Source organism: Sparus aurata, chromosome 23, assembly GCF_900880675.1.
Source record: "Sparus aurata chromosome 23, fSpaAur1.1, whole genome shotgun sequence".
NCBI classification, from domain to species: domain Eukaryota; kingdom Metazoa; phylum Chordata; class Actinopteri; order Spariformes; family Sparidae; genus Sparus; species Sparus aurata.
Window position 1 is genome coordinate 26127781 of NC_044209.1, and position 13745 is coordinate 26141525.

The 13745-nt window shown below is 46.4% G+C and overlaps 1 protein-coding gene across 7 annotated transcripts in view; it reads right to left on the minus strand.

Moving 5' to 3' along the window:
- Positions 1 to 2631: 2631 nt before the first annotated feature.
- sdk2a (sidekick cell adhesion molecule 2a) overlaps positions 2632 to 13745 on the minus strand; it is a 105860-nt gene continuing 94746 nt past the window's right edge. For 2 of the 7 annotated variants that reach the window (XM_030408512.1, XM_030408511.1), the window contains exons 38-45: positions 12725 to 12862; positions 11899 to 12081; positions 11682 to 11807; positions 11422 to 11586; positions 10988 to 11128; positions 8672 to 8840; positions 6186 to 6315; positions 2632 to 4775 (exon numbers count right to left, since the gene is read on the minus strand). In XM_030408512.1, coding sequence (XP_030264372.1) covers positions 4365 to 4775; positions 6186 to 6315; positions 8672 to 8840; positions 10988 to 11128; positions 11422 to 11586; positions 11682 to 11807; positions 11899 to 12081; positions 12725 to 12862 — 1463 coding nt within the window. In that variant the 3' untranslated portion in view covers positions 2632 to 4364. Of the gene's footprint in view, positions 4776 to 6185; positions 6316 to 8671; positions 8871 to 10987; positions 11129 to 11421; positions 11587 to 11681; positions 11808 to 11898; positions 12082 to 12724; positions 12863 to 13745 lie in introns of all 7 variants that reach the window. The other 5 variants (XM_030408509.1, XM_030408508.1, XM_030408514.1 and 2 more) reach the window with 4 other exon arrangements.

A 13745-nucleotide genomic window follows, 5' to 3' on the forward strand; every position in this document is an offset into this window, starting at 1 on the left:
TGGCACGGACTCCACAAATTTGTCCAAAACCTGATCACTCAAAATATTCCAGCATCAGTTGTACGTGTTCCACAAAGCTTTGTGTAATGTCACAAAATGTTTGGCTTTCTCAGTCTTCAAGTGCTCCAATACATGTCCAGTGAGGCGGAGTTCAGGAGTCCTTGGATTTTAAAGCTTTCAGGTGTGTTTTGGCTCATAATCCTGCTGCAGTGTGAATCCGTCTCCACAAATATCAAACCCAGAGGGTGGAGCATGTCTCTGAGGAATGGGGTTGTGCTTTTCCTTGGTAAGGGCGGTGTTGAACTGGAGCAGGTGTCCAATTCCAGAGGAGACAAAACAGCCACAGACTTGAATGTTCCCACAACAATGATTCACTGTGGGGTTGAAACACTGTGGTTTCATTCTCACACTCCCTTCTGTTACTGACATAAATCTCTAACCGGGTTTTATCAGTAAACAGGAGTTTTTTTTCCAGGAATGATTTTTCCAGGTGTTCTCTGTGAAATGCTGGTATTTATAAGCCCACCTCCAGCGTTTGACCTTGTTTCCCCTCCTGAGAAGTGGTTTAGAAACTGCTGCTCTTCTGCTGAGACGCCGGCAGACGGCCTTCTCTTGACAGAACGCTTGTAGATTGGAGTCTTGTGTTGTTTATTTAGTCAATTCTGTTTTTCTTAGGCAACTATGAAACACTTATGCACAAATAAGCACGGCCCTGATGCAGCTCACAGAGATGAATGGTGATTGTTGACGGACCCTCAACTAGATTACATAATACTCACAAATTCCCTCGACTAGAAAGAACAAGGACGACAAAGAAATCTCAACAGGGACTAAACAGAGCAGAGTTTCTGAGGTCTGCAGTGAGTCAAGGACAGAATCAGAATGAGGATCAGGCTGCCCTTTAGTGCCACCTCTCTTAAGCCTTCACAAAAGCGCTTCGTCACATCCTGACTGGCCGTGGGGGGAATGCCCCGAGCTGCTCTCACTCATTAATTGGGAGCCGGTCTCCACACCCAGCGCACAGGTGATCTGAATCCACTGCAACAAATCCAGAGGGGTTTTAAAAATTCAGCCAAAATAAAACAGAGTGGGACTGTAACAGACCTGGAGCAGGATAATGAGCCCAAACATCCCTCGAAGCTTTGCAGGAACAAGTTGAAGAAGGAGTCCTGACTGTCACGACTCCACAGTCAACTGATCCTTACACTTACGGAGCACTTTCTGCATTTATGTGCTCCTTGTATGGTCCAATTTCTCTAGTAGGGAAGTTGTTACACTCACTTTGGTGTGAGCGAGCAACATGGACGCCAAAAATAATGTTGACAGCTGTTTCCAGTAGTTGAGGGACAAAGAAGTGCAATGGAAACAATACAATTACTATAAAATACATGACTTAAAGTTAAAGTTTCTTATCATCAACCCCATTTTTACTTTTGTCCACCATGTTTCAGCATCATATGACGTCAACTCTGAGTTCTTATTCCAACTACACAAAGCCTTCGTGTGATTTTTGTCGGTCAAGCCAAACATTTTTCTAATAATTCTGACATAAAGGCATGGAAAGCCACTGTCAAATCATGCTGGGATAACATGAGTCATCAGGTTTTGCACAAACTTGTGGAGTCCATGTCAGGTCTAATGCATGCTGCCATTAGAGCAAAAGGGGGGGGCACATCAAATACTAAGATACTCTGAAATCCATGCAACATTTCAGAGTATCGTAGTATTTTGAAATGCATCCTTTTGCTCTAATGGCTGCATGCTCTTGAACTTGCATGGACTCCACTAGTTTGTGCCAAACTTGATGACTTTTGTTATCTCAGCATGATTTGATAATAATTCAATGTTTTTTTCTTTGTTTTTTGTGATGGTATGTCCCCCGTTTGCTTAATGACTGTACTCAAATTGGCATGGACTCCACAAGTTTGTGCTAAAGCCAAACCTGCTGACTCATTATCCCAGGATGATTCAACAATAACCCAGAGTTGTTTTTGTTGTGGTTTGTCCCCCTTTTGCTTTATGAACATGCACTCCAGCTGGCATGGACTCCACAAGTTTGTGCAAAAACCTGCTGACTCATGTTATCACACCATAATTTGACAATGTCCAAAGGTTTTTTTTGTAATGGTCTGTCCCCCTTTGCGCTTTATTGATAGAATGCACTTGACCAGGCATGGACTCCACAAGTTTGTGCAAAACCTGCTGACTCATGTAATCCCAGCATGACGTGTTTTTTTGGTGATGGCTCCTCCCCCTTTTGCTTTAATGACTATACCCAAACTGGCATGGACTCTACAAGTTTGTGCGAAAACCTGCTGACTCATCATCTCAGGATGATTTGACATTAACCCAAAGAGTTTTTGTTGTTGTGGTTTGTCCCCCTTTTGCTTTATGAACATATACTTGAGCTGGCATGGACTCCACAAGTTTGTGCCCAACCTGCTCGTGTCATCCCAGCATGATTTGACAATAATCCAATTTATCAGTTGAATTTTAATTTATTTTATCATTTGTTATGAAAAAAATAATAATAGTATTGTCATTTCGACTTGTGGTCCGCGACTTGTCGACCCAATATTTTTAAACTACATTCTGAAACATTCAGACGAGGCATGAAGAAAAAAAAGCCACTACAAAATAGAATAATTTATTTTAGAGAGCTACCATGAATAGGTCCATAATGTGTCCTTCATGATGTATACAGTGATGTTCACATTGCAAATTTTGACAGAATGTTTTGGACCGACCGTCTAAAGTTTATACACTATGGGTCCACCTCCAGCACAGCAAATGATCCCGCTCAACTTTTAAAGTAAAGATCCAGCATGTTCAAAAAAGTCTTGTAGAAAACATCTCGTCGTAACATCATCATGTACGTACTGTGAGCATAAAACACATTTCCAGTCATCGTATAATCGCCATGTTACACTGTAGCATGTTCAACACAATAATCTCATGTACAATACCTCTGTCCTGTCGCTGTGCATCGTTACGTAAAGCTTCTCCAATCGACACAGATGATACAATCAAGCTGAACTTTCCCAAAGCCTCTTTAACACAAACAGAAGGTAAAATATCTGCTTTTTCTTTTTTGGGGGGGACTTTAACCGTCTGAAATTGGGCAATTTCGTGCCATTTTCTTTTCCAGTGTTGTCAAGAAAACACGGTGCATTTTGTAAAGTCACAGCCTCCAGTTTTATCATTGTTCTGAATAATAACACAACAGTTTAGATCTCTTACATTTGTAAGCAGACCTGCTTTCGCTAACTCATCGCGCCTTTTACAGATTCACGTCTCGGAGACGATTTATTCTGACAGCTACTCGTAGCATCTTGTGGTGAAGTGGTCGTGATGGGATAATATTATCAGAACCAAGAAGATTTTGTGCTGTTGGTCCTCAGTCTTATTCTGTGAGAAACATAAATGGATGCACATTAAGAAGGTGGTTTTAGCTTGTATATCTACTGACATGAGCACCAGCGCACGATCAACACATTCCCCAGACTACTATAAAGGTGCCACAATGCTTTAATGTGATTCATAACATTGTCACTAGCGATGTTTTTTTTTTTTTTTCGGAAAATGTTTTTTTTTTAGCTTGAAGCTGATTGATATAAATATCTGGTAAACAATATGAGACGAGTACATATAGTAAACACATAATGCAGTTTCCAACAATGATTAGGCAGAGTGAGAAACTCAAAGGCAGCCGAGGGGCCACGGTGACCCGCGTGGTGCCGCCGCTCCGAGTCAGAGTCCATTCCTCACTATCAGTGTTGTCCTTTAGTCCAAAACGTCACGTGAGTCCATCAGAGTTGGGATGTTCCATTGTACAGTCTCAGCAAGCCAAGTGGTCCATACTCTACATGGTTCTACGGCGGTTGTTTTTATCCATAAAGCTCTCATATAAACAATAATACAGTGTTTTTAAAACAAGGTTTTCTTTTTTTCAGAGCCTTTCAGGTTCTGTTCTGTTCTCCCTTGTTCACGTGGTTGTACCTTCAAATCATTTTTTTTTTTTTTTTTTACTTAAGCAACGCATAAAAACTTTCAAATGATTGTCTTTTTCATAAAATACATATCACATAGGATTAACCAGCCGTACGCTCTACACACAGTCATACACACACACACACACACACACACACACACACACACACACTCTTCACAGAGGAGAAAACGCTATTCAAGATGCCTGCAATGCTTAATATAGAGCAACAACTCTGTCGAGTGAGACAGAAAGAATGGAGATCAAAAAAAAAAAAGAAAAGAAAAGAAAAAGAGCAAAATACAAATAAACCAACAACAACAAAATCAAAGACTCGTCCTCAGGGTCCTGTTGTTATTGGAAGAGGAGCTGTGTGTCAAACAAAAGAGGAGAAGCCAGCGGTGGGGGGCTGCGCAGCACAGCCCAGGCTGCTGGGGGGTCGGTACAGGGTGCTGTGCTGGCTGGGGGGCTCCGAGGACAGCAGGGAGGGGGTGGGAGTCCGGCTTCCCTTCGACCTGAACAGGGTGCCCTGGCCCTGGCACTGCGGCTGCGGGGACGGGGCGCTCTGCGGGAGGAGAGGCGGCAGCGGCGGCACGGGCGGCGGGTGCTGCCGCGCCTCCTGCTCCACCAGGGGCTCGGGCTGCGAGTAGCCGTACGCCGGCGGACGAGAGACGCCCTTCTGCTGCCGCCGCCAGGAGTTGTAGTAGGTGGGGTCGCTGATGTAGTGGTTGACGAAGGAGTGGGTCTTCTGCCGGCTCTGATCCATCTCGTACTCGCTGTCGCTGCCCTGCGAGGCCAATCGGGAAGGAGGAGGAGACGGAGGTTAGCAGCGATGACATTCAGACGGGATCAAACAGTTACTTGTTAGAGGAGTGAGCTCGCTAAACAGACAGGGTGTTCACTACAGAGAGAGAAACGACAGCTGACTCTAATCCTTCCAGTCAAACAGCACAGATCTGAGCCGCGACACAGCAGGACGCTTCTACAGAGAGACGACCGGGATCTATTACTGCTGCTCATCTGTCACATGTAGGAGCTCACCCGTGACTCCGCGGAGCACAGATGTGATAAGTGTACACCAGTGTGTCCTGGAATTGGGCAGAAACAGTGTTTACAGGATTAAATTTGCCTTTGTTGTATCATGAAGCCATCCGTCTTTCTAAGTTGTGTGTCTGTGTGTGTGTGTGTGTGTGTGGGTGAGTCCTGTCTCTCCTCCAGCTGACTGAGCTGGAGGACACACAAACAAAAAAAAAACAACAAAACAACAAGTGAGCAAATTACTCTCACAGAAAACACACTTGGCACATCCGTGTGCCCGACAAGTGCCTGCCCATCCGCCGGCTCCACCGAGACACTCCAGCTTAACAGATGTTGCAGCACCATTTATTTGCACAAGTGGCAGGTAAACAGTGGGAGGCAATGCAGAGGAAAAAGAAAAACAGCAGTTTGTGTCTCCCACGAGGGCCGTGTTTGTTCAAACCGGGCCGAACAATGTTTTGACTGTGCAGGTAGCGCATAAATTGGCCGGCGAGAGTGTGGGAAGACAGATGTTCCCGATCTGCTGCCATCAGCTTCTCCGCCTCTTTTGTGTTCATCATCCCTCGTCACTTCTAACCTCCCTGTCTTTTCCACTGGACCTCCCCTATTCTACAAACACACACACACGCACACTGAGAATCACATGACGAGCCGCGGCACAGATTAACGCGACATTTCCTGTTTGAGGAGAATTAATTAGACATCTGAAAACACACGAGACATGAGAATCAGCCCCGCGCTGCCGTCCCATGGGAGCCATCAGTAATAAAAACCCGGATCCGGAGTCGTCAGCCGTGACTGGCCTCGGCTAACAGAAGATATTTAGTGTCGGAGCGACGCACCTCGAGGCTCACTGCCATTAATTTGTCCTCAGAAAGCTGATGCATCATAATGAGACGGCTTTCCAGTTTCCTACACGTGGAAACGCAGTGATCTCGACATAAAAGAATGGAGGTTATCAAGAAGTAAATGTGCCAGGAGTGAAAGAAAAGTGGAATAAAAGAAGTATAATTGAGTTTGGAAAGGTTATGACTTTGCCCGGGAGGACTTTCTCCCTTTGAGGAATTCAAACAGTCGAATTTTACTTTTAAATGTAAGTTCATTGTCGATGCCGGAGTCGGAGCGGACGCTGAGCCAGGGAGTCAGGGTCAGCGCTTACCTGCGAGTCGGATATCTCAGAGGGTTTCTCGGTCAGACTGCTGCTCTCCGCTGGGATCAGGTCGTTGTACTTAGTGCTGACATCCTCATCTGAGTAGTGCAGGCTTCCAGGACTGGGCCTCGGTGGAGACCTGAGGAAAAAAAAAAACAGGAGGCAGAGAAAGAGTGTCAGAGCAGAAGACGAGAGAGCAAACGGTTATATAAGACGCAAATGTTTCATTTGATCATCAGCATCATCATATTTTACTCTGGGAAACTCAAAACAGATTTTCAAGAGCTCCCTCTCCCTTTGAGTGAAACGTCTGATCGTTGGTGTGACTGACGGCGCTCAGATGACTAATGGAAGGATGCAAAGCACTTCTGGAAAATGAAGAAGCTTTAACGTCCCAGCGGGGGGTCAGGACGCGCAACGCTCATCAGGTTATGAAAATGAAAATGAAAGCCGAGCTCAGACGGGCACAGGACGGGTTGTTCATGCGTTCCTGGGAGCCACTAACACACAAAGCAGGGAGGAGATTATAATTGGCGTGAATCTTTAGGCTGTTTCCTTCTGATCTTTGCTAAGCGTCAGTCAACTTCCGCGAGAGTTCATCTCACCTCCGCCGCCACGGGACGCGCGAGCAGGATGCGCTCCGTGAAAGGATTCTTTGTGCTGATTAGAGGTGAATGACTGTGTGCTTGGAGTCAGTCGAGAGATTTAGACCTCCTGCAGAAAAGCTGCGTAACTAAGCGCGGCCCTGAGCTCGGCAGCGTATTTTAAAAGTTCTTTTATGAGCGCAGGTCAAGTAAAAAGACCCCCTCGCCTGTCTTCTGGCTCCAGTCATTAAGTCCATAAAGTGAGGCAGAGAAAAACATCTGCGCAGACAATTATTTTTCTCCTCCTGCCGTAATGACTGCTGCTGCGCTCAAGGTCTGCCGAGACTGAACGGGATGGTTGGAGGGGCCGAGAGTGGACCGCTACACCCCCCCCTCCTCCCCGCCTCGCATCACGGAGCTACATCAGCGGGCTCGGCGTCTAACACGGGAGGAGAGTTTTGCACAGTCGGTTTCAGAAGTCATTACGTAAGCTAGAGATGGCATGGAAGTAAATGTTTAACTGATCTGCATGTGGGGGAAGAAACAGATGAGCATAAAAACGCTGTGATGTCAAGTGCAATATTAAGGCACAAAGCAGACAACCTTGACGAGCTCTCCAATGAAAATGAGTAGTTGCTGAGACGTACGCGGCAGCTAAATCACCGGGAACGCCAAGAACGAGGGTGTGGGGGGAGGAGCTTAGAAGACACAACGCGACGACGGCCGTAAAAGGGCTGATACAACAAAGGGACTTCTCCTCGAGGTTAAAGGGGGTGATGTGAGGGGGCGGAGTGCGAAGGAATAAAACCTCTGCTCAGAATTCAGACGACGTTGAGTCAGACGTTAAAAAAAAAAAAAGGGATGCGGCCACGTGAGCGTGCAGAGAGGAGGGGCCGGCCGGATCCCGCCACCGATCGCGCTGCCAGTGGGCTCTGAATTATTTAGGAGCACTGTATTTTCCTCCGCGCCTTATCTGTCTAATTCATCCCTCTTTCAAACATCCCACAGGGAGCCCCTCTTCCACTCTTCCTCCTCAGTCCACAGATCATTAGCACGGAGCACGTTAGCAGACTGGAGCTCTTCAAAGAGAGGGAGCAGCTCGCGGCCCTTTGATCCCCGTCTTTGGCCTCCTTGGTCAAGGAGAAAATCAGCGCAGGCTCGGCTGCCCTTAATGCACCGCTTCTAGCACATTCCAGCATAATGTGCAAAAACCAACATCTTCCTTTTCGGGACTCTGAACCCGACCCCCCCCCGTCCCCCGTCGCCCAACAAAACCACGTGAACATCCGCCCGTCCAGTCACCAAACGTGCAAATGACCCGTGTCTCCTTCTGCGTCCAGAGTTTGTGAAGTCACTCTTATCTAATGTTTGTCTAAGCATTCCCAAAGAGTCGGCCGCCTGCCAAAGTCCTCCTGACGGGTAGAAGGACATGTCCGCATACTGACGGCGTTGTACTTTGTGTCAAGATAGCTCTCACAGCAGAGCACTCCAGAGAAACTCCGGGCTGGAGGCCAGGAGGGGAAAAATGGCCGTCTCTGACCCATAAGCACTCTTTGTCTAAAGCAGTGACGGACGGACAAAGAGCACACGCAGGAGCTCATGAATGCTAATTAGCCGGTATTGTGCCGTCCCTTTCTATAAATTGTTGCTCCGCACAAACGCTGAATATCAACGAGGGCAGCGGAAGACGGCTCCAATCAGCAGCCGGGCTCCTCGAGGCTTGGTTTGTTCTCTCAAGACTGACAGACTATTGTGAGGCGATCGGGGAACGCACAACACTACATTATTAATTCCTGTCAGTATCGCAAGCAACACGCTGAATAGCAAGAGGAGGAAACTCAAGCGGGGCCCGGCTAACAATATGTCTGAGAGGTGGAGCGCGCAGGAAATGAATGCGGCGGGGGGACTGACCGTGTGTAGATGCCGTTCTTGCGGCAGAAGGAGTTTTTCACGGAGAGGCGTCTGTTGTTGAGCTCCAGCGCCGGGAAGCGTCCCTCGTCCAGGCGCACCATCTCCCCGTGGGTCAGAGGCAGCGCCGTGCAGTTGGAGTGGTTGCCTGGACAGTGATATGTAGACGACACTGTGAGGGTTGTGGAGTGAAACAAGTGATCTGTGAATCAACCAAACCTCCAATCAAGTTCAGTCTCACTGCAGGTTATCGCCACGAAACTTCCCCAGTTAACAACGTACACGAAGACAGTTGTTTCAGTTTAATTAGAATGATCTGAAAATTGAATAAAGCCCACAAACATTTCTCGTTTCGGTTATTTGAAGATTTTCCGACGTCTCTTCTCATCACTCCAGAAATAAGAAAATACTTTCAACAACAACAACAACACAAAAAAAAAAAATCAATTCTCACCGTGTTCTGTGGAATAAGATGTTCTATAAATCTGGCTATAAATGATATATGAACAGTCCCCGCTGTAAAAAATCTTCAGAATATAGATGTGAATAAAACTGCAAAGTCTGGTGTTTGTAAGCGAAGTGGAGAGAACTCTGTAAGGTACTTTTGATTTTCAGCCAGAGAAATGTGAATAAAGTGAAAATATTAAAGAGCAGCTGCACAAATGTTCTGCATCAGGGAGAACGCTCCTGCATATATGAAAAGGCAGGAAGTGAAAAGTGTTTTGCGGCTCCAGAAGAAGCTGCACGATCTGATAAACTGCCCCCGGTGATGTCACTCAGTGGCTGAAATGCATCGTGGGTAACCAGGTTTTTAAAAACAATCCACTGGTTTGAGAACAAATGATCACAACTTAAGAGAGATGTTACATTTTCACTTCACATGTTCTTCCTTTTCAAAACCTGGTGCCTACATTACCCACAATGCAACGTACACTTACATTAAGACTATTATGTTTTGTATGACAAGTTGTCTGTTTAAATACGGACATGATGCAAAGTAACTAAATGTGTGTTAATCTGCATAAATGTCCAGAAGAGAAATATGAAGTAAGAAAAAGAAAACATCTCGAGAGCGCATCGATTTGAGCTTGTAAGTGAAGCTACAGTGAAGATTTTGGCTCAATAATCACAGTAAATAACGTCTCTTTGAATCCATTTGGAATCTCGAGGCTTCCAAAGACTGTGATTGCGCTGGACGAGCTGTACGGAGCAGTCTATGACTTTAAGTTGTTATTTTTACTTCAGTTGTTTAGAAGAACGCTTTGATTTGCTGTGAAGCTTCAGAAATGTTTTGTGAAAGGAGACATCGCCCAAAATCTCATCCAGTTTTCACCTGTAACACCACAAAACTACAATCGTCACCTTACGTGTACGATTCTGCTTTTTGACTGCGTTAAAGAACATCATCAGTCTGTCTGGTCCGGCCCACTGTCCAGTTCTGGCCTCTGGTAAAACAAACAGCAGCAAGTGGGACGGATCAGCTTCATGGCTGAGAAAACTGGGGAGGGGTTCAGACGGGCTAAGAAGCCCTCTTTGTGTCCACACACAAACACAGTCCTTGTCTGGACTGGGTCTCGCTGAGCCCTGTTTATTGACCCTGGTAACCCTGGCACCATGCTAACTGCTGACCCAGCTAAAAAAGCCACTGGTACGCAGCTTTAGGAGGGCTTGACCTCAGCCTTTACTCTCCCCTCAGAATCTCCCACCTCTCCACGCTGCCTCCTCGCTGCAGTGTGACTGGAACAAGTCTAAAAAGATCGGCCTCAGATGCCCTCGCTGTGATTACTCGCCAACCATAATGTGAGGTATTAACAGTAAGCCCACTATCATTGATTAACTTCCTCTACCTCATGTTTTAAGGTTTGAAGATAGAAGCTCTGATAAAGAGTTCCCGGGAGCAGCAGTGTCACCTGAGATAATTCACAATCAGTAAAATCGGCTCCCGGCTGCAGCGCTGTAGTTATATAATTACTCTCAGTCTGACTAATGACCTGAGCATTAAACCACTGCCGAGCCATTTATCCTCGTATCGATCCTCGCTGCAGTTAAACATGAACAATAATGTTTATTCACCTGCCTGTTTCACCGCGCTAACCTTTACTCTCATCTTTCCCCTGTCAGCCGAACAATGTTGGGGGAAATCTGGGCAATTTGTCTAATTGTGGAAGCTTTCACAAGACTTAAAATGTACAATCGCTAGAGTGCAATTCTCAGCAGAGCTGTCCACGAGGAAGACAAAGTCCAGTCGATGGCTGAGGTTTGCAGAAACAAATGGGGAAACTAGGAGGTGAGCAGCGGCGTTTTTTTTTATTTTTTTACCTGAATCTGCTTTTTTGGTGTATTTCTTGCTCTGGCCTCGGATGATGAGGATGAAAACGAGGAGGAGGATGAAGATGAGGCCCACCAGAGCGATCACGACCAGGAACCACCACTCCTCGTAGAACGGAGACACTTTCTGGGCTGAAAACACAACATAAAAACAGACATGAACAAAGAAAACAGGCATGAATTTGTGTCATTTGTGAGATATGGCCAGAATTCATTCAAAGGTAGCTCCAAAACTATAGAGGGCAGCATCACCGCTACCGGCTGTAGCTACCTGCCAGGAGCTATTTGGCTCAGTTGTACGTGGAGCTAGTGGCCCGATTAGCTAACTGTTTTGGTGAGTATTGTTTCGTTTATGTTTGAATATCGGGTGCTTTACGACGAGTTAACCAGGCGGTAACACTGTTGTTTCTTCACATTTAAAGTACCTGATATGGAGGGCGAGGGGGCGCTGGGTGACCCGTAGCCATAGTCGTTGACTGCGATCACTCGGAAGTCGTATGTGACCCCTTCACGTAGCATTTCCAGGTTGAGTGTGTAGGACGTCACTTCTTTCGGGATGTCTTTGATCAGAATATCCCACAGTCCTTCATCTGAAAGGCAGGACGAGGAATATATGTGAATACACGGACGAAGAAAGCTGTAGTCATCGCGCAAACAACCAAAAATGTGTGGTAAAATGGCTCACCGGAGGGTCGGGCCTCGATGACGTATCGTGTGATTGGTGCACGGCCTTGATCGCCGCTGGTCCAATGCAGCGTGAGGGCAGCGCCGTAGCGAGAAATAAAGGGCTCTCCAGGAGGGCCCGGGGCTCCTTGAGAAGACAAAATAGGCGGATCGTGAGAAAAAGTGGCCTCCTATGTAGAATACGACCTCCACGAACGTCAGAATATTCAGACTCCCACCTTCTCCAGGCCCAGTGGTGATGTTGGCCTCCACCTCGGGCCCGTAAGTGAGCGTTCTGGCCCGGATGCGGAAGTTGTAGGTGACGCCGTCGGCCAGATCCTTGATTTTCATCCACAGGGGAGCGCTGCCCTTCACATCCACTGTCACTATCTTACTGACACCTGGAGTGCGAGGAGAGGAGTCTGTGCAGAAAACACTAAGACTCTAGACACTGCTTTCTACAAGCGACACATAGCCAAGCTTTTTGCATTTGAACAGACACATAGATACAGTCACACAGACTTATTTATGAGTTAGAACACAGACTCAGACCATCACAGACATCTTTGCATGGATCACATAAAAAGTTAGTCCGGCAGGCTTTTAGATATCCAGATAGGAGGAGACACTGGGACCTTTTTGTAATAGACCGACTGATATTCTGTGTCTCTACTACTCTGTTCGCCTTGCTCTGGGTCCATTAGTGAATAGCCGAGGGACCACAACAGCCTCAGCTCTGCGTTTCACCTCTGCTCCCAATTACTTGACAATCTGGTCCAGGCACCCACACTTAGCCACCTATTAGCCATGTTTTTTTCAGCGAGAGACAAAAGCTTCAAGGTCTCACCTGAGCATTCCTACATATTTCTTTTTATCAGCCACGCCACATATATTAGTGCAAGGCATATGCTCATCTGCAACGGATTAGAGCACGAGCTTAAGCAGCATGAGTTAAAAAAAAAAAACGGTAACCAGGCGAGAGGTTGTAAATCACTGTCTGCGAAAGCCAGCTGTGGAATGTCAAGACATGGCAGGGTTTGTTAGGCTCCAGGCAAAGTTTCTCACCATCTACTGGAGTGCAGGGCTCGTAAACCAGGCGGTACCCCTCGATGATGCCGTTGGCCTGTTTGGGCTCTCCCCAGGACACGTTGACAGAGGTGGTGGTCAACTCGCTGAAGTGGATGAAGCTCGGAGCACTGGGCGCTTTTTTTTTTGGTGAAGAGAAGGGAGGAAAGAGGTGATGAGAGACAACACTCTGCAACTGCAGCGCACACGTCTACATATTCATGAAGACGTTTGTAAATTCTCAGTGAAATTCTGTAATTAAGGCACGAACTGAGACCCGCATGCATATGAAAAATAAATAAATGAACTCATTATTTATTTATCATACGCATCCAGCGAGCAATTTGAAGTTTTTGGAAATATTGATTTAATTCATTCTTAACTTTCCTCGCCAGTTAGCCTCACATGACCAGATCTCCACAGTGCTGTGACACCGCTGTAGAAAAGGTCTGGCTGCACCAATTAACAACCAACTAACAATCTTCTCTGGAGGATGCAACAATAGCACCTCCGCAAAATGGTGACAAGTTTGGAAGTTGTTCTGCAGGGAAGTTCAAAGCAATAGACACCTTCTTCCTCAAAGAAACAAAAAATCGGACAAAGAGTTTTTGTGGCCCCCTGAAAGTCCACAAAACAAATAAGTTTACTATTAAAAACACCACAAATGAGACAACAATTAGCCAGTTAGCATGCTATTTCCTAACTGCATGTCCACTGGAGTTAATGATTCATGTCTGTATTCTTCTGGCTGATTTGGAAACCAAAACGACCAGCTGTGAAGCGAAAACAGCAGATTATGAGTTGTTGTTTCCCCGGTAAACACACCAACCTCTTCAGCTTTTGCAACTGCAGAGTCTCTAGGCAACTGACACCCAGCCTGTCCACTGTGCCTGACCCAAAGACACTCCGGCAGCAAAGGGCGGCTCCAAAGGATGAATGACATCAAGAAGAACACCAGTAAACCCTAACGGAGGCCGAAGAGGTTGGTGTGTTTACCAGGACAACTACAGCTCAAAATCTG